Source organism: Crocodylus siamensis, chromosome 1 (assembly GCF_052110815.1).
Source record: "Crocodylus siamensis isolate JL-2025a chromosome 1, ASM5211081v1, whole genome shotgun sequence".
Taxonomy (NCBI): Eukaryota; Metazoa; Chordata; order Crocodylia; family Crocodylidae; genus Crocodylus; species Crocodylus siamensis.
In genome coordinates, this window is record NC_143395.1 from 269,525,020 (window position 1) to 269,544,962 (window position 19,943).

At 44.1% G+C, this 19,943-nt stretch overlaps 1 protein-coding gene across 1 annotated transcript in view; it reads right to left on the minus strand.

The window, feature by feature from the left end:
* POLA1 (DNA polymerase alpha 1, catalytic subunit) overlaps positions 1–18,035 on the minus strand; it is a 304,797-nt gene extending 286,762 nt beyond the window's left edge. Inside the window, exons 1-9 of the mRNA XM_090062006.1 lie at positions 17,878–18,035; positions 13,459–13,583; positions 11,343–11,439; positions 10,613–10,693; positions 9,535–9,644; positions 8,777–8,839; positions 4,991–5,080; positions 1,409–1,616; positions 1,060–1,225 (exon numbers count right to left, since the gene is read on the minus strand). Of these exons, the coding sequence (XP_089918132.1) occupies positions 1,060–1,225; positions 1,409–1,616; positions 4,991–5,080; positions 8,777–8,839; positions 9,535–9,644; positions 10,613–10,693; positions 11,343–11,439; positions 13,459–13,583; positions 17,878–17,905 (968 nt within the window). The 5' untranslated portion in view covers positions 17,906–18,035. The remainder of the gene's footprint in view (positions 1–1,059; positions 1,226–1,408; positions 1,617–4,990; positions 5,081–8,776; positions 8,840–9,534; positions 9,645–10,612; positions 10,694–11,342; positions 11,440–13,458; positions 13,584–17,877) is intronic.
* Positions 18,036–19,943: the final 1,908 nt, after the last annotated feature.

Consider the following 19,943-nt stretch of genomic DNA (forward strand, 5'->3'; position numbering starts at 1 on the left):
AAAACAAATAGACAAAAAAAACCCCAAACGTGTGGGATAAATATTTAGCATACCTCTTTTAAAAGTGGTTTAGGTACTTAGACCCTAGTCATGCCAGCTTTAGACAATGAGAAGTCCCATCAGACTAGGAAAGTACCTTCAAGTACAAGCTATTTGAGATAAAGCAAAGACTTCACCTATTACTAGGGACCTACCAAATTCATGGCAGGAGTGGGCTGTGTGGTAGCGGCTTTAAATCTTGCAGGTTCCCCTGCATGGCCCCCTAACCCTCCCTCCCCCTACCCCACAATTGCTGATTAGCTGAGGGACCCCAGTGGCCCTGCTACCTGCCAATGACCAGCTAGGAAGCAAAACCAGCGCCATACTTAAAACCTCGGTTTTCACCTCTGTGCTGATCAGGGCCCCTCTGCCAATTGGTGGGGGGGCACACAGGAGAACACACAAGATTAAAGGAGCTGCTGCGCAGCCCACTTCCACCATGAATTTGGTAGGTCCCTACCAATTATTAAAAAGCCACTTGCACACTTTTGGGTACAACAAGCATTTAAAACCATGTAATTCTCTGGATTTCCCATAGTTTGCAGCCATAAAACATGTTTTGCCTCAAGAGTGTTCTTGTCTAAGAAAAAGGACTTGAAAACTATTATTTTAGTCATCTTTTTACGCTAAAAATACAATTTGCTATAGGAAGCTAGCTTTTACTAGCTTTAAGTAATTATAAAGCATTCTGTAATTATAGCTATCTTTAGCAATTCTTAATTTCTCACTAAAGAGTACTGTTCTCAATGAAATACAGAGTAAGGACTTAACCAAATGTAATACACACTTCAAAGGATAGGTCATCCTCTTCCAGGTAAATACTAAAGGATTCTTTTTTTTCCTTAAGCAGCAGCCAGTCAATTTGCTGCCTGTCCACTGCTAGTCTCTACTGGGCAGTGCCTTGAAAAATGTGTTATACAAACAGTCCAATTACAAAAGTTAAATATGAAGTCCAAATACAAGGTCCATGGAAAGTAATTAATTCAGCTAACAGATCTTTAACAACCCCAAAATCTTTACCCAACAGGTTCTTCCTTCACGGAATTCCCTTGCTGTGTCTCTTTTTTTTCTACTTCCTGATCTTTCTTCAAGGCCCTGACAGTCTCAGGTGCAATGTCCATTTCCCCAGCTTCCATATGTTCGTCAAAATCTCCATCATCAAAGTCCATCATGCCCTGATCCTCTTCTGTAAGTAATGCACAAAGGGTCTGAATCACTTGTGAACTACATAGCTATTAGTACATATACACTATAAACAGAATTACTATGAAACATCAATACACAATATTTAAGCTATTTTTATATTTATCCTTAATCATAACAAGTGCTCTAAAAGCTGCCACCTTACTGTCCACAATATTAAAAATACCTTCAACAGCTTTCTCTTCTTTCGCCTTCAAGAGCCTTCCTTCAAGAGCCTTTTCTTCAGCTTTTACTGTATAGTCAGCAGTACCATTCTTTTTATTGTTTGCAACAGACTTTGCTGCAAAATTGACTTGTTTCGGGCAGGATGTTGTTAGACAAACAGCTTCTTTTCTGACTGGAGTGGGAGCTTTTCGCATAACAGGGGCCATTACCTGAAAAAAATATTTTAAGTATACACACATAAACATTGCAAACATGCCTGTACTTAGACCCCACGTACTCTGTAGCACACTGATACCAGAATTTCTCTAAATTCCATGATGGAATTTATTCTTCTGCCACAAAGTTCTCATTCTTATTCCCACACAAAAAAGCAAAAGGAGGGGAAAAAAAATAATGTTAACTGATTAGTGTCAGTCACCATTCTCCACATAGACCAGTTCCAATCCCTGGCCCTCCACTTTGGAATAAAAAGTTTGACCGTAGAATTTATTCTCCACGTTTGTGCCAGTCCAGGGTCTAGCTTTCCTTTTAGCTTCTAAGGTAGCCAATGTTAGAAAACCCCACCCCCACTTTGTAGTAAGGATGACTGCTGGATGCCACCATAGGATAATGCAGGGAATGACTACCCACTCCAGTTGTAATGTAATTTGCAAAACACACAGTGGCACTGCAGGACTTTTAAGATATGTGCTTGGCTCTAGCTGAATGGTAAATTCCACTGTCTCTCGGCAAGAATTCAATTTATGTAGCTACAGTACTTACTGCAGGGCCCATGGGACCCTGACTGAAACAAACAAGACTGAGTTAAAATTTCAGGTTCTCTCCAGACACATGACACTGCATCAGTCACCGCTTGAGACTCTGTGGATTTCTTCTCCAATATTCAAGGCTAGGACTTTTTTGTTCATAAAAGGTCCAATTTTAGAACCCAGCTTCTTAACAAGAGAGTGAATTCCTGTCAACAAGTCCCAATTTAAAATCAATGCTTCAGCTGTTTTTAAGTTTGTCAAATTTTAAACTATCTGAACCAAACTTTTTCCAAGCTCTTTACCTGAAGGTGACTTGTTAGGTTTCAACAAAAATCACACATTTCCAAGAGCAATGAGAAAAAACAAAATCACTTTCCCAGCATTAAAATTCATTTTCAACCATTTCAAGAATTCCAGCATAAGAAGAGACATGAAATTTGGCAGCCCTTAAGGCCACAGAGGTACTTTTTCTGCTCACGTGAAAATCCAATTAGATTTGGTTAAGTTATAAGAACATTTGTACACATACAGCTTTTTAGAAACTGGCTTTGAAAGAAAAAAACCCACAAAAACAAAATAACCTCTGCTTCACATGGTGTTACTTCCATGTGACTACAACTAGAACCCTACTTCTGATGCAGCAAATGCAACTCTCATCCACTGCTTAAGCAGGTTTCTGTACATACTAATTCCTTCCCCTACTTGGTGACTCAACCCTTCAACCTGCTCTTCAACTTTTTTGTTTTTTTTAACTTTTCATCCACCCCATTATTATCCCTTCAGCAGAGCTGCTTTATCTGTTCTTTGCCAATAGTCTGGATCAGGTGTTAGGAATGTTTTTGAACAGTGCCAAAAACATCTGCAACCTCAACTTGTAAGATGTTGGCATCCCAGGGGCAGAAAGCAGGGGACCTGCAAGGGGCCCAATCTTTGTTATGGCAGCACAGCCCTGACCTCTTCCCTACCATCTCCCGCAAGGGTTGCACACCAAGCAAAATGCCTTCACATGCCTGCCAGGGGTTGCCTATATTTGTGTGGCAGGTTCAAGCCACAGGGGTGGCTGAGATGCCCCCGATGGCTGTGTGGCTCCTGCCTGGCTCTGTCTCTAATGTGGCTCTTCCTTAATCACTCAGCACCACACCATGTTGTTACTGAGATTCAGTAAAGTAGGCTTCCCACAGGCCTTAGAGTGAGCCTGAGTCTAAATTAACTCCTCAATGGGTCTCTCCCAGACCCCACTAGTTTCAATCCAACCCTTAGGCTAAATAGGCTCTCTTGGCCTGGCTGTGCTCCTACAGGGCACCTATAGGCTTAAGGGCAAATTGCATGGCTCCATTCCTCCCCTATATCACGCCCTAAGCCTCACACAAGTGTTCTCTCCCTCTGATGTTAGTTCCTCTTAGTCCCTGTCAGGACTCTCAGACGCTCTGGGTCTCTCCACCCTCTTTCTCTGGGCCCTCAGACCCCTGGTCCCTCTCACAGTCCTTTCCAGGGACTGTATGCCCTGTAATCCAGGGGTAGGCAACATTTTTTGGCTGGAGTGCTGAAAAACACGACAATGCCTACCTTGGAAGGTGCCAGAGTACTGGCATGCCAGAAAAACAAAATGAGGGCAGGGGATACGTGGCAGGATGCCCTGCTTGTGCCCCTTGCCCCCCACCTAAAGCCCCTGTCCTCCAGCCCCACTACCCCTTACCCCTCAGTGAAAGCCTCTGCCCTGTAGCCCAGGGTCTGTGGCTATCCGCAGCTAAACCGGCTCTGCACAGCAGCTGGAGCCCGGGCTGCTTCCAGCAGGGCTTTCAGTGTCCCAGCTGCCTGCTGGGAGCAGCCCAGGCTCCCAGCTGGCAGCAGCTACCCAGAGCTGGGGCCAGCTGCAGCCGAGAGGCTGCAAACAGGTGCACCGGGCTCCAGAGCCCTGGCATCAGGTCTGTGCCAGCAGGTGGTGGGGGACGGGGCCTGAGACAGCACAGCCCTAGTCTCTCCCCACTCCTGGCACAGAGCTGATGATGGGGCTACGGAGCCCAGCACAGCTGATTGTGGCTGGCCTGGGCTCTAGGCAGCTTCAGCAAGCAGCGGGCAGGCTGCAAAGAGCTGCACCAGGCTCCACAGCAGTCAGCACAAAGTCCTTCATAGGAAAACACCACCCTGAACAAGTATGAAACAGCCTGTCTGGAGATAAAGTTTCTTCCTAACAAATGTCTGTTAGTGGCTGACTTGCATCCTCTCTTGTTATCCAGTCATCCAATTTTTTACCCGTATTAACCTCTTAGCTGTAATACATTAAAATTCAAAGATTAAAATTGGTGCAAGATTATTTTTCAATTTTAATTTTCCATTGGCTCCCCACCTCAGAAAGTTTCACAACAACCCCCACCCCAATTACCATATATATTCTCTTACTCCCTACCCTCTTTCCATTCTGACAGCTCTTTATTCCACATGAGCTTCAGGCTTTTTCTTGCTGCTTGCTATATCAATGTGTCTTATCTGCCAAGGTTTTTTCTCCAAATACACTTTCCAAGTCTTCTTCACTTACTAGATATCCCTCCATCTTATCTGGTTTGATGCACAGCTCTCTCACATGAGCCTACTGAAATCATCATTATTTAGTAACGATGGAAGCTACAGCACTTATGGCATTGTATGAAAATAACAAGAAAAATATCTTTTTTGATAAGAGTACATAGCAGGGAAACCACAAACTTTAAAGGAAACCAGTGATTAGAATAACTCAGAGAAGCAAAAAACAAAACAGGGACTTGCTTATTCAAAAGCCTAATAAGAATTAAGACACTGGCAAAGAGAAAATTTCAAACTAGATCGCAAACTTTTACCTTTGGGACTTGTGACTGTACAGAGAAAGGATTCAGTGAAGCTCCCACTGGTCTTTTCTTTTTCATCATTACAACTGGTGGAGGAGTTACCTGAACAGTGGAGACAAGAAGATAGAAAAATTAAAAAGAAAAACCCTTTCATTACAAGTTGCCAGAAATAAAAATAAGCAAACAAAAAATCTCTTCATGGCCCCCATGTTTCTCTGTCTCTCGGTCAAACTGCACTCTCTATAAGAACCAGAGTGTTGTAGAAAATGACACTCAAGTACCTGTTTTATGCATCTAACGAAAAACATATCCTTCCACACCAGCTCAGCCACCTTTCTTTTGTTAAATGTATTTTAACCCAGTGATAAATCCACAAGGATTCTATTTTAGCTATTTAAGTTGTGAGAAACCAGTATTTTTAAATAACAAGAGTGGCTATCCAAAACAACAGCTGAGATTTAGCAATCTCGAGGAGTCAATAAAGCTGTGAGAACGTTGGGCCAGCTGGTAATAGCATTACACAAAGCCAGGGGTAAAGTCTAAGTATTTTTTGGTCCATAAGTCCTCGAGAAAGGGACTGTTGCACAGCATCAAGCACATTGCTGGACTTCAGTTAAACTCCTTAGAATACTGTATTTACCCAACTACAAGATTCCCCTCCCCCCACAATAATTACATTTAAAAAATGGGAAATTTTTTAATTTGTTACAATTTTATGGAATAAGGTTATTGAATCTAAATTATTTAAAAATCTTCTTATAATTGGTCTCCCCCACTACTACAGGCAGTGTTGGGGGAGGGAGATAAATGTGATAAGCAGGGATTCAGGTTTTCCATTTTCCACAGAAAAACGAAGTAAGCCACGGATTTTCGCTTTTACTAGAGTAAAACACGGATTTCTCATTTTAGCAGAGAAACCCATGGATTTTGTAGTTTTGCAGCTCCTTAGCCTGCAGTGGGCTGGGAAGGAGCAGGAGCCAGAGCAGAAGCAGTCAGGCAGGGGGCGCCATGTGCACATATGCACATGGTCCCAAGCAACCTGGACAGCAACTCCTGCAGGTAAGTGGGATGGATTGAGGCCCCCAAAGGGAGGGAATTGGGCAGGGCTGGAACTCATGCCCAGCTGGGCAGTGTGTGGGGCTTGGAGTCTGGAACCGCAATGCGCAGCCTCAGAGCTACAGCGGGGAGCAAGACGAGGCTGCGGGTGGCTTGTTCAGGAGTGGGGGGTGGGGCCAGCTCCCCGCTGCAGCGTGCACTTTCGGGGGGCAGAGGGGACCCAAGCCCCCCAGATATACACATGGGGCAGGGGCAGTTGCGGGAGGTGGGGGGCATGCTGTGGGCTCATGCTCTCTGCCCTGCTGCCCTCCTCTGGGGCCTCCGCTGCTCAGTGTGTGCGACCCAGCATGGCAGCGCACAGCAGGGCTGTGCAGGAAAGCTGCCTACCTCTGCAAGCTCCACGCTACCCTGGTGCCACTTCCGCTACATTCATGGGCAACAGTGCAGGGTTGTGCCCCTCACTGCTACCCCCACACACAGGGGAATTGTCGCCACAGCACCGTGGAGCTCACAGAGGCAAGCAGCTTTCCTGCACATCCCAGCTGTGCGCTGCCATGCCAGGTCACACACAATGCACTGTGGAGGCTCCGGGAGAGGGCAGCAGAGTATGAAGCATGAAACCACAGCATGCCCCCACCACGTGAACAAATCTGAGGGGTGCAGGTCCCCAGGACTGCTGGGAGCTGACCTCGCCCCCATCCTCAGCAGGCAGGCAGTGGGGGCGGGGGAGCCGGCTCCATGCTTCTTCTCCTGCAGCAGCCACTGCATTCTGTCAGGGGCAGGGGGCTGCAGACCTGGGTCCCTGGTCCTGTAGCCCTGGCAGCTGGCGGGAGGGGGGCTGTGGGGTGAGTGAGGGGCACCAGTAAGGCTGGGGGATGAGTGAGAGGCACCAGTAGGGCCAGGGGGAGGCTTCAATTTTAATTACAGATTTGGGGGGGTTTATTAGAGAATTTGTGATTTTTTTAATCAGGGAAAGCCAGGATCCCTTGCCAAGGCGGGGGGCAGTAATGGGGCAAGCAGTAGGCAGACAGACAGTGGTAAGGCAGCAGGGGAACATGTGTTAAGGCAGGCTCTGGGGGGCAGTACGAGGATCAACAGCAAGTATGGAGCCTGCCAGCCCAATGCAAAGGTAAGAAGGAATGTGGCAGAGGGAATATGGGGGTAGGGGTGCGGAACAGTGACACAGGGAGGGAGGGCAGGACTGTGGGGTGCAGGGGGACAAGTGGCACTATGTGCAGAGGCAGCAGGGAGCAGACAGCAGCTGCAGCTCTAGCTCAGAGCCACATCAGCTGCCTGTCCCCCACTGCCTAATACTTGACTGCAAGAGCAGGGGCTTTTTCCTCCTCATGTTAAATGCAGGGGGAAAAAACTTCATTTTCTAACTGAGTAAATACAGTATATGCACACATTCACAAACTTCGTTTTAAGAAACTGAAAATCTGTAGATACATGAGAACAAGAACTGTTCGAAAAAAGCATGGAGCAGTGGAAAGCATTTGTTTTTAAAATGCTTTTTTCAGCCCTTCCTATAGACCATTTTTTAAAAGTTATACATCAAGTAAAGCAAAACAAAAATTAAATTTGACTTTCAACCAAAACTGAAACTGGCGTAAACTGTTTCGTCAGCCAACTTCCTGCTGAAATAACACAACTATAACTCTTCTGATAGAGTCTATCAGATAGAGCCTACATCACCATACTCCAGCACAAAAAAAAGTTATTTAGGATGACCTTCAGCTTGTCAGCATTGACAGACTAACAGACAAGCCACAGTAAATTCCATATTTATGCTTACATATAGACAAAAAACAGAGTAAATGTAATATAAGGGATGAGGACTAAAGTGTTAGAGAGTGCCAAAGGTTTCAAAAGTTGACTTTCAAGTCAATAAAATATATAATTTCATGAAACAAAGATAAAAATACTTTGAATTCAAATGTATTTTACTCACTTACACTCCATATATATTGTTTTTTAAATCCATGCCTTGCAATGGCATATTACAGCATAAAAGCATTTCCTGAAGTATTTAGGGGATTGGAATATTGTTAACACTTGGGGATATCACCTTTAGTAAGTTAGGAATCAGATTCCTATACAAAATTTACACTATAGCCAAAGAAAGGAGCTAATTATATATTAAAACATGAATAAAAATTATGAAAGGGATGTCAAAGATCCAGCCCACAGAGCTCTCTGAGTTGCAGACTGGCCTCAAATGGAGCATGTGCCTAAGACTGGCAAAGGGCACTTCATACAGCTTGCAGGGGATGCACTGCATGTGGCACCTGCACAAGACCAGTCATGCACGCTGGCTCCAGTGTGCAGGGCCAATCTGCGGGCCCAATCCAATCTGCAAACCAGCCCTGCACTCCTCATCTAGACAGTGGGGACAAGAGTTTGATAGCCCCAAATTACAATATTCCCCAAAGAGATGGTTTTTGCTTTGATGTTGTTGTAAAGGTTGAACTTGGCAGTTTAGAGGAAGTCCATTAACGCAGCCAAAGCACCATCAAGGCAATTAATGAAAAATCACTAACCAAGCTGACATTTTACACACTTAAAAATGACTTCACCAGGACAGAGGTTGTTGTTGCCAAGAATGGAGAATAACAAAGTGATGAAAGTCAAGATGGTCTAATTTTAAGCAGAAAAAAATCTCTTTAATGTGACAAATGAATAGACCATTATCCTGGATGAAACTGTAAGTATATTACACATTTTAACAATTTATGCACTTACCTCAGCATTTAAATCTTGCAAGATATCCCCAAGCAAATCATCCTTGGACAGGTCTACAGCTTTCTGTACAATATTAAATAGCAGTTAGCCATCTAGAATTTTTAAATACATTTGTTTGCCAAGCCAAGAAGCTGCCACTATAAGGATAATGAGCTGTTTTATACCAGGGCCCATATTTTCCAAAAGTGCTAAGCACCATGCCCACACAATGGGGACTGTTTAAATTTAGTGTGGATACTGACTCTAGGAAATAAAAACTCATGCACCATTCAGAGGCCCTGGACAGACATAACCTTTACAGCACTGCAAACACCAAGTGTTTGGAAAGGGTGAATGGAAAGATGTACAGCTCATGTGAAGCACCCCAAAAATGGCCAGTGTTCCAAAAACAACCCTAGAGAACACAAAGTGCTTCTTATTATGCATGCCCAACCTATGGAATACAAAAGGAGGTTGCTCTTGCCTTTGGCAACCCACAGTGTTTGTTCTCCCCCTCCCAGAGAGAGAAGTGAGGCAAATAGCCAATGAGAGCTCTCCCATGTACTTAGCTGTCATCAGGGCTGGAGCGCAGGAAACTCTCTGCCTCCACTCTTAGTCCCAGAACAGTGGGGGAAGGCCTATACATCTGTCCACAGCTGAAGTGCTCCAGTTTTGAAGCACTTCAAATGTTACATCTGTCCAGGGCCAAAATAAGTCACTAAATTACACAGCATTAAAACAAACTAGTTCCAATTCCAACATCTTTATATGAAACTTACATCTGTGTTTTTCTTCCCCGCACTGGCTATAAACATAGACTTGATAGTGTTTGGCTTTGATACCACAGATTTCTTCACATTCTTTTTGTCATTTGTTTTGTCACCTTTTCCTAGTAGGGCAAGAGATAAGTTAGCAGTTTCTCAAAACTTCAGGTAAGAGTCCAGAAATTTGCACTGGGACATATCTTTCATCTTTTGCTGGTGGCTAAAATCTAGGGTTAGTGTTGACTAAAAAGTGTTATCTTTTCTTGGATCTCATTTCATAGTTCAAAAGTAAACAACAATGAAATCACCACCATACGTGATATCCTATATGCAACTTTCATAGAGGTCAGCAACTAACTGTTTTTCATTCCTATTGGTGGTCCAGTCAGAGTAAGACAACATCTTTTTAAGCGTTTATGAAGCATGACTTAGTGTTACCTCACTAAATGCTGTTTTATATTTCTATTATCATAAATAATCCACTGCTGAGACAAATGGACTACAAACACCAATGCATCTATTTGCATAGCACTGATTGTATAACAAACCTGAGACTTCTATTCTGAAGAACATTCAGAATAGAATGTTATTCAAGTGCAGCTTTTTCCACGCTTTTCTGGGTAAAAGTGTTGGACAGTAAAACGCCACATTGTTAAAAATACACTTGGACTCTAGAGTCAATACTTAAGGAGAAAAATAATCACCTTCAACATTTGGTAAAGCAACTTGCACTTTATGAACTGTGTGATCTCCCAAGAAAGCTATCTTATTCTAGAATATTTTATCCCGGAAGAATAAATGCTCCCCATCTGAGCTTCTTGTCATTCAAGAGCAGACTTCACTGGAGTGCTTTAAGGATGAATTATTTGACTGGCAGTAGTTCATGCTAATTTTCTGATAACCAAGCTTGATTATCTCCATCTCACAGCAATAAACAGAGGCTCTGTAGCCCATACCAGCCTCCGAGGATCATTTAAGGAACCACAGTGCTTTTAAACAGCAACAATACAAGCAGATATTTGACTTTAGAAGATTTCTTAACTAGTTTTATGAGCAGTTGGGAAAACCTGACAAAAAGGTTAAGTTTGTTTACCTTTCTTGCTAGGAAGAAGAGCATCATCTTCTAGATCTTCATCGAATATCTCCCTTCCATCTTCTACATAACCTATGCCATCTGTACAAAAATAGTTTATAACTGTTAATCCTAAGTAACACTTTATGAATTTGTAATGATAAAACTATACATTTGATTTCAATTATTAAATAACACTTCTGCTTTTTATTTTTTTAAATATATTACATATTAAGGTACTTACTCAAATCCAAAAGCCATTAGAACTGGGTTGGCTTATCTCAGTGTATCTTTTCATAGTCAAAACAGGTAAATTATAAAGGTTTATTTTTTTAAATCAAGCATTGTAAGTACATAAAACTGCTTAACCAGAACTGAGTCGCTTGCTAATCGGCATTTGAAACATTTCCAGTCAGTTACATAACTTCAAGATCCTTGATCTTGAATGCATTATTAGCTCAGACCATACGCCTAAAGTCTTTGTGTAGTGACTCATCTTTTTCTTGTCTATTAAAAATAATTCGTGAGAATGCATAGAAGTATTGGCATTTTGCAGGAAGGTTTGCATAAAACTTGCTGCAGTTACAATAACAACAGAATGGTTTCACTACTTTTGTTTGCTTGTTTTAAATAATACAAAAAAAGATGTTTGAACACACTCGGCCCAAACCTGTGCCTCAGATTAGCTGCTCTTCACATTTATTTTTTGTATTTAGTTATCTATTTTTGTATCAAGATAAATCTTACGCACCATCATCAATGATCCAATCATCATCCTGCCGGTCCCTGACCATCTTGGAGTATTGTTCCTCATCCACTTCATCATAAACACCTGTGAATTCTTCAACCTACAAAGAAGGTATACATATCTCATGCTATTACTTTTTAATACAGTATCTTTATTAAACACTCAGGCATAAGAAACCATTCACAAAGTAATTGCAAATCCTCTTTCAGCTTCAGTTGTTTTCTCCATTTTAAAAGCTAGTGTATCACAAGGCTAAAAGAGATCAGAACTAAACATCCTTTACTGTTGATATGACTAATAAACTTTATCACTATATTTGCTTTTTACTGTGTTAATTGTGGACCTATGCACAACATTTTTATAGATTCATGATCTGATTGGTCACCATATTTGTACTTATCGTTAATTCTAGGAGTAGGAATAATGCTTCTGTAATGCTTGGCCCTATTTTATTATTCTATTTGCATTTCTGTTATTTTTGTTTAAATTTATATTATGGTTGTATGTCTTCTGTTGTTTTAAGGAGCATGGCTTTTGGCCAGAATCCTTAATAAACTGAATTGAATTTAACTGCTGGTATATTTATAGGGAAAGTATTTTTAATCAAAAAACTAACCTACTATATTGAAATTCAAGGTTGTGTACACACACATTATGGTAAATAATGTATTTAACATATATTTGCCAGTTTCACAATAACCAGTGCATCATTTTTAAGCACTTTTACTAAAAATGCATGCTAAAATGTAAGGTTCTTTTGTCTTGTGAGCAACATGAGGTACATGAAGGTCAGAGTTAATTGAAGTATGTGCAAGGATTTAAAAAATGTTGTAACTAATATAGACATGCACTCTCAAGGTGGATCTGCATCTTGAGCAGTCTGGGGACTGGCTGGCTAAGTCGCAGCTTGGCAGAAAAAGACTTGAAGGTTACAGTGGACAGTGCTGAATATGTACCATTGTGCCTTTGCAGACCAATATGCCGTTAGTCCTCTTTGCAACACTGGGAGGTTTGTTGACAGTAGGCCAAGAGAAGTGATTATTCTCCTCTATTCAGCACTGGTGAGGCCACATCTGGAGCCCTGTGCCCAGTTTTGGTCTCTCCACTATAAAGGACAAAGACAAATTGAAGAAACTCCAGGGAAGGGCAACAAAAATGGTAGGGGGCTAGGGCACATGATTTCTGAGGAGAGGCTGAGAGAACTGGGCTTATTTAGTCTGGAGAAGGAAAGACTGAGAGGGGATTTAATAGCAGCTTTCAAGTAAGTACCTGAAGGGTGGTTCCAAAAAGAATGGAGACAGACTGTTCTCAATGGTGGCAGATGGCAAAGCAATGGTCTCAAGTTGCAGCAGGAGAAGTTTAGGTTGGATATTAGGAAAAACTCTCTCATTAGGAGGGTAGTAAAGCACTGGAACAGATTGTGGAATCCCCATCATTGGAGGTTTTTTAGCCCTGGCTAGACAAAGCCTTGGCTGGGATGATATTGGGGATGGTCCTGCTTTGAACAGGGGGTTGGACTAGATGATCTCCTGAGGTCCCCTCAAACCTGTATTTTCTATGATTCTATGAATGTTATAAACAGTACAAATTTCAAAAGTATCAAATGACCTCAATCTGGATAATTGTTATGCCATTTCTTCATTATAGCAATATAAATACATTTTGCTTTCCTTGCAGAAGTGTCATGTATTAATGTCATCCTATTTGGACTGTAACATAATTTGAAGTTCCTAAATAAAAGCGTTTCCTGCTGCAACATGTATTGATTAAGTCATTAAATCCTGAAGACAAGGCCTTCACTGCTGAATAACAGTCAAGGCAGATCAACCTTTGTGCTTAAACAGGAAGAAACATTCTAATAACTGAGAATATTTCTTATGTATGCCTTTAATTTACAATCACAAGAGAAGTGGAAATGTTGAAACAGATACTAACCCACTCTGAAAGTTATTAAATATTAACACAAACTGGTATCAAAGGCATGTGTCAATTGATTTCACACCATTTTTTGGAAGTAAATAAAGGGCTTTTCATAACAGAGTAAGCAGTGATATTCACTGCCCCCCCCCCCCCAAGTCAAATATTTTATACAAAAAGAATTTAAAAAATACATAATTACTTCATATTTCAATTTTTCACCAGCTTTGGCTTTTTTCAAACGTTCAAGAGCTTCCTGGTGCCCTTTTTTAGATTTTTTCTCACGCCGAGAACGTGATGCTGCAAAACTTCCGGAATCAGACATATCTGAAAGTTCATTGAAAACAGAAGTGAATTTTTAAATCATTCAGTGCCTTTATCTTCCAATATTTAATCCAACATGACATTTTACTAGAGAATGTCTTAACAAAATGATAGTTCTAGTGTTGACAAAAGACAAACTAATCAGCACCACTCTGCATCATTTTGCATAGGCTACCATAAACACAACTTCTTCACCTTCTCAAAATAATTGCTCTAGCAACTGCAGCAATGGGGCTTTAGCAGCAGCAGCAGCAACATTAACAAATTTACTGATGCTGCTGACACAACGATGCCAACAGCTACACGGAAAAGCCCCACAGGCCAGATCCAAAGATGAGACATCCAGCCCGCAAGAAACGCTCCAGTACAGACCTATTTATGAGAGTTGGACAGTCCTGGCTTACACCAAGTTCATGACTACATTGTTTTCAGAACAAACTAGCACAGCCAAACTGGCCCACAGCCAAAAATAGATGCAACACAGCTTTACCATGGCATGCTTATAGCACCATGCTAAAGCAGCTACTTCATGCACTTTTTGTGCTGCTATCCCTGGCAGGCGGGGTGGTCCCTTGCACGGACAGTGGTGCCAGGCACATTTGGAGCCCCAGACCACACCATTGCCTCAGCACCGGTAGGCTCCACACAGCCAAGCTCCCACAACCACTGGGGAAAAGCCGCTTTAGCAAGGTGCCCAGTGCCCAGTGGAGAGGAATGTCCCTCACGTGGCACCTTACCCTGTCAATGCACAGCCCATCTCCACGGCAGCCCCAGTGCTCAGGTCCCCACTCCACACACAGCATTGCCAGGGCAGCAGCAGCAGCAGGAGCCAACAATGGTCCTTGTTTCCAAACACAGTACCCTGCGACTACTCCCTAGAGCCCCCTCTCGCTGCTCGCTGGGACATGTAGTCTGCTGTGGGCTCAGGCCAGCAGCCGGGCATGAGGACCAGACTATGCTTGCCAGGGTGCTCCAGGCACGTGGCCATAATCATCAGCTACAATGACCAAAATAAGCCAATAATGTCATTTCTCCTTTTAATCAGTACTGATCCAACAGCCAAATGATATATCAGTACATCCCTAATTTATACCACTGTCAGGTGCAGGTGTCAGCCCAGATCTGAACTCTCTCACAAATATGAACAAAGTACACTCAGCCAGCTTGTGTTTTGAAAGAATGAAACATATTGCCGTCCTTAAAAATATTTTAAAAATTACCTCCAGATTTTTTTCTTATCTTACAGCTCAACATTCAGGATCGCTAGCTTTTTCAATTAATAAATGCACACACTAATAAAAACACTTTTTTATTTTATAAAACGTCTAAGTTCTGAAGAATAAGCTACTCAGCGTGCCTTCCTGGCTCTGTGGCTCCACTGGTGACCTGCCACATGGACTGCCCCAAAGCTGGAGGAGACCCAATTCTCTCCTCTCCTCTGAAGTTGAGCCAAGGGTCTGTGGAAGCCTCAAACTAACACAAGACACTAAGGGCTTTAGAGCTCCTCACTTCCTACTGGAAGATTAATGTCTGTCTCCTGCTCCAATAGATCGAGATCCAAGGGAACTGTGGAATGGCTGCAACATGGTCACCCAGTCATTAGGGTCCTTCCCTATGTGAGGTAAGCCTGCCACCATGATGGAGCAGATGACCCCCATAATACCCTTAAGAGCTAGCCTCTGGGACCTTTAAGGGTGGCTTGATGGGTTATTAGATCACTCACGGTGGCAACAGAGAGATTGAGCCTGCACAGCAAGCACCCTTAGGGGTCACTGTCATCTGCTCTGTACAACAGAATCACACTGTTGAGATTATCCAGTTTAAATGTTATGGTTCTTCTTCAGAGACAAAAGCCTAACAAACGGATCAAAACGGTAGACAGACCAGAAATTTATGCCAGTAAAGCAATATGTAGTAAAAGGCAAAAGACTTATAAATGTTCTATCTGAATGTCCAGATCCCACCAGCAAAGATTCGTTGATGTTAGGTGAGCTCCAAGAAGATGCAGTTTTCTGCAGGCAAGCTAGCACGAGACTTGCCCTAATCCACGTTACAAGTCCAACACCTTAGTTAAATGTTAAATGTGACTTGTCCCCCACTACCTGAAAAGTCTGTCCCAGGGCGAGGAGAGAGAAATGTAAAGACATTCATATTGAAACAATGAATTATTCCCACCAGAACTTGGATGCACAAGTATGCATGCACAGTATGAAAAAAAATGTTTTCTGACAATCCAGTACGTAGTCAAATAAGATACAAGAGTACACTGGTCTCTGAACCAGAATGCAAAATTTTTGACGCAGGATGAGACCGGCAACTTGTCTGAACTACATCAGGGTACCTTCTAAGTGGTCAGGGACTGCATCAGTGGGGACCACATGCTGTGGGAGCCATAGGCCCTATGCTGTATATGCATGGGTACTCCCCCATGCACACAGCACCTGTACAGGTGTCCTCCAGCCCCACCCCTGGGCACTGCATGGGTGCTCCCCTGCTCCCTGCTGCACTGCACACGGTACCCTGCTTCACCTGCAGCTACACAACCAAAGGACTTCCCCACTGCACCACGCCCTCTGGGCACTCTGGGTCTTCAACTCCCCCAGCACTATGGCCTGCCCCTCTGGGGCTGGGTCAAGCAGGAGAAATCAGAGGAGGGAGCAGGAGCACTGCAGCTAGAACAATAAAGGAAGCAGTGGCCAGGTGAATCACAAGTTAACCCATCACAGGCCACATGCAGCCCACAGGCTGCCAGTTGGCCAGCCTTGAATTAACATCAAGACCATCAGCTCTGTCATTTTTCACTTACAAACTTTGACCACCTGCTTAACTTTCAACAGGACTAATTTTGATTTGTGTTACCCAAAACGTTGGCCCTGATGGTGGTATGTGCACTAAGATGAGACTCCTAGAGATAGGTGGGAGACACCATTAACCGTGCCATCAACTTAGCAATTTGCTGCAGTCATGAAGCTACAGGAAGTGTCAGAAAAATCGTGTGATGGAGAATGCATGTGCTTCAGCACTGGTTACTTTGCAACAGCTTGAAGGAAAGCATGGAATGAAACCACCATTCGGAATAAACACCTAATTTCCAACCCAACAACAAAGCCTCCTGGTTTTGACCTTCCGCGGAAAATATGGAAGGCTCTGAATCATATCTGAGCTGGAAATGGCAGTCACCTGATGCACAAACGGAGTATTAGGAGTTCTGCAAAATATGACTTTGGCAATCCTGATCAAACTATGGACCACATAACAACATTGCCCTCTATACTAATTTGACAGCAGCATTGAGGAGATACATTCCCTTTCCTCAAGTGCATCAGATTGGTTAACTAACCTTAAACTGAACTTATAACTGGTGTTCCAAGTCAGCCATATGAAAGAAGAACGTATACTTTGCATATGCAGAGATTTTTTTTTCCCCGCCAAACAAACCCACAGGAGATTCCCAACCCCCCTGGGCTACTCTGATTCTACAGGAGAAGGAGAAAGAAATCCAGGGCTAAGTGAAGTGATGCTGCCAAGGCAGCCGGGAGCCTGAACCCCACTGCTCCAGCGCCACCACCCACACGGGACACTTCTGCAAGCTGCAATTCTGTTACCTGTGCCCACACAAATGAGGGGGCAGGAGGGAGATGTGTGCCCATGTGTGTGCGCACACATGCATCTGTCTGTACATGCATGCGTGCATGCCTGCTCCTGAATGCACATGTGCCTCTGTGTCTGTCTGTGCATACCTACATGCGAGCATGTGCCTGCAGCTGCACATGCCTCAGTCTCATTGCACATGCACTTCTGTGTCTATCTGTGCATGTGAGCACATGTCTACATACACATGCACACCTGCATACCTGCCCGGGTGTGTGTGCCCACCTCCATGCCTGTCCATGTGTGCCCCCACATCGGTGCACATGCAGGAATATATGCATGAGCATACATATGTCTGGTTGCATGTGCACACATCTGCCTGAGGTGTGCCCCTGTGTGTATGTCTGTCTGTGTGGGGGAGTGTATCTGTGCCTGCGGTCACCTGCCTCTACGCGAGCCCCTGCCTACCCCCACAAGTGACGCGTTGTGCAACCTCTCCCAACCGGCTTGGGGGCAAGGAAGAGCATGCAAGGAGGGCAGGGAAGGAGCACCGCTTTCAAGGCCCCATGGAAGGGCTCCCACCCAGAAACATGCAAGCGCCGCTGCAGCCCGTCCCGCCCGACCGCGCGTGAGGTGCAGCGGGAGTGGGGGAGGGAGAGGGGGAAGTCGCGCGCGGCCGCCCGCCAAGGGCTCGCGCCTCTCTCACCCGCCAGGCCGGCCTCGCTCTCGGCCATGACGTCGCCCGGCGTCCCGCGCGCCAAAGCGCCTGAAAGTGGCGCGAGAGGCCGCCCCAGCCACCCGGCCGGCCCGCCAGCCAATCACGAGCCGCGGAGACTCCGTCAGGCCGCAGCCGCAGCAGCCGCCGCCGGCCCGCCCCGAGGTCGAGGGGGAGGAGCCGGAGGGGCGCGCGGGCGCGTTCGGGGCTGCGGGGAAATGTTGTGTTTCGCGGCTCCGCCGGGCAGGCGCGGAGCCGCGCGGGCGGGCGAGAAATGGGAGGAGGAGAGCGGAGAGGAGGAGAAAAGTGGCTGCCACCGCCCGGCGGCGCCCGGGAGGGGCGGATCGTGTACTTACACGTATGTATACATGCATGTACACACACGTGTACACCCACACGTAGATATCACACGCACATATATATGTATATACACATATTTATCTGCATGGGTGTACATGTGTGTAGCTGTACATGTAGGGGGTGTACACACACACCCTACATGTACAGCTACACACATGTACACCCACAAAGAGATGTGTGTGCATATATGTACACACACACACACACAAAAATGTGTGTGTGTATTATATATACATACAAAAAACTAGAATTCTTGGTTCCAAAATGATACCTTTTATTAGACCAACTGGAAAATGGCAAGAAAATTGTCTTTTTCTGCAAGCTTTTGGGATCAAAGTCCCTTTGTCAGGCTCTAGGAAAAGTATAGATGGTACAAGATGGTAAAAAGTCTTCATAGGTAGGAAATAAATTTCATTTTTACACAGAGGGAGCTGAAGATGAACGTCTGTCCCTCTGGGTCCATGACAGTGTCCTTGTGAGCTGTGTTGAGTAGCTCTCTGATGTGTTGATCAGGTAGAATTCCTTCCCTGGAGGAGTCAGATGACAGGCAGGGAGGTAAAAAAAACTTCCTTGTTCTGCAATGAAGTTTAAAATCCAAAATTGGCTAAAACTTGGCATCTTCCATGTTTCAGGGGTGTACTTGGTATACACACACCTGCATGTGCATGTGTGTATATATGTGTGTGTGCACATGAGTGTATGTGTGTGTGCACGCATGCGTTGGGGGGTTTAAGTGGCTGGCTGTGCACATGCATACACTCAGGTGCATGCACACTTATATACATGCATACACACACCTACATGTACAGCCACATATATATCCCCCACCCCCCCACATAGATGGGCTGGGGTGGCACAGGTGCTAAAGCATGGGGTTCACAGCCCAGAGTTTGGAAGTTTAAGGCCATAGCAGAAGTGTTCACAGTGCAGCCCTGTCAGGTACCAACGAATCTGCAACTTCCACTAAATGTCTTGTCACACAAGAACCCGAAAAAAGGAAAGGACACACACACATACATACCACATACACCCCCACACATACATGTGTATAACAAAACATGCACATCCCCCCACACATGGATATATACAGGTATGCCGACATACACATGCACCCCCCACACACATACATACACATATATGTACAAACACATATATCACAAATACATGTATATAAATGTACACCAACATACACAAATATATATACATACATATGTATACACACATATATATGCCCCCAGGCACATATATATATATAGACATGTACACCCCCCCAACACACACACACTGATATGTTCATATACATATACACCCAAATATCCATACCCCACATATACACACATATATATGTATATACACAGACACACATGTACACACACGTGTGTGTATGTGGGGTATTTATGTAGACACACACATATATACACATATATAGTGAATGAAATAGCAGGGACTTGGTGGGAGCTCGCATGACTGGAGCACTGCCATGGATGGGCACAAATTATTCAGGAAGGCCAGGCAAAGGAGAAAAGGAGGAGTTGCTCTTTATGTAAAGGAGCCATATGATATCTCAGAGCTCCAGTATGAAACTGGAAACAGGCCTGTTGAAAGTCTCTGGGTTAGAGTCAGAGGGAAGAGCAACAAAGGGGATGTTGACCACCAGATCCAGCAAAGGTTTTTAAGACCCAGGTAGACAAAGCCTT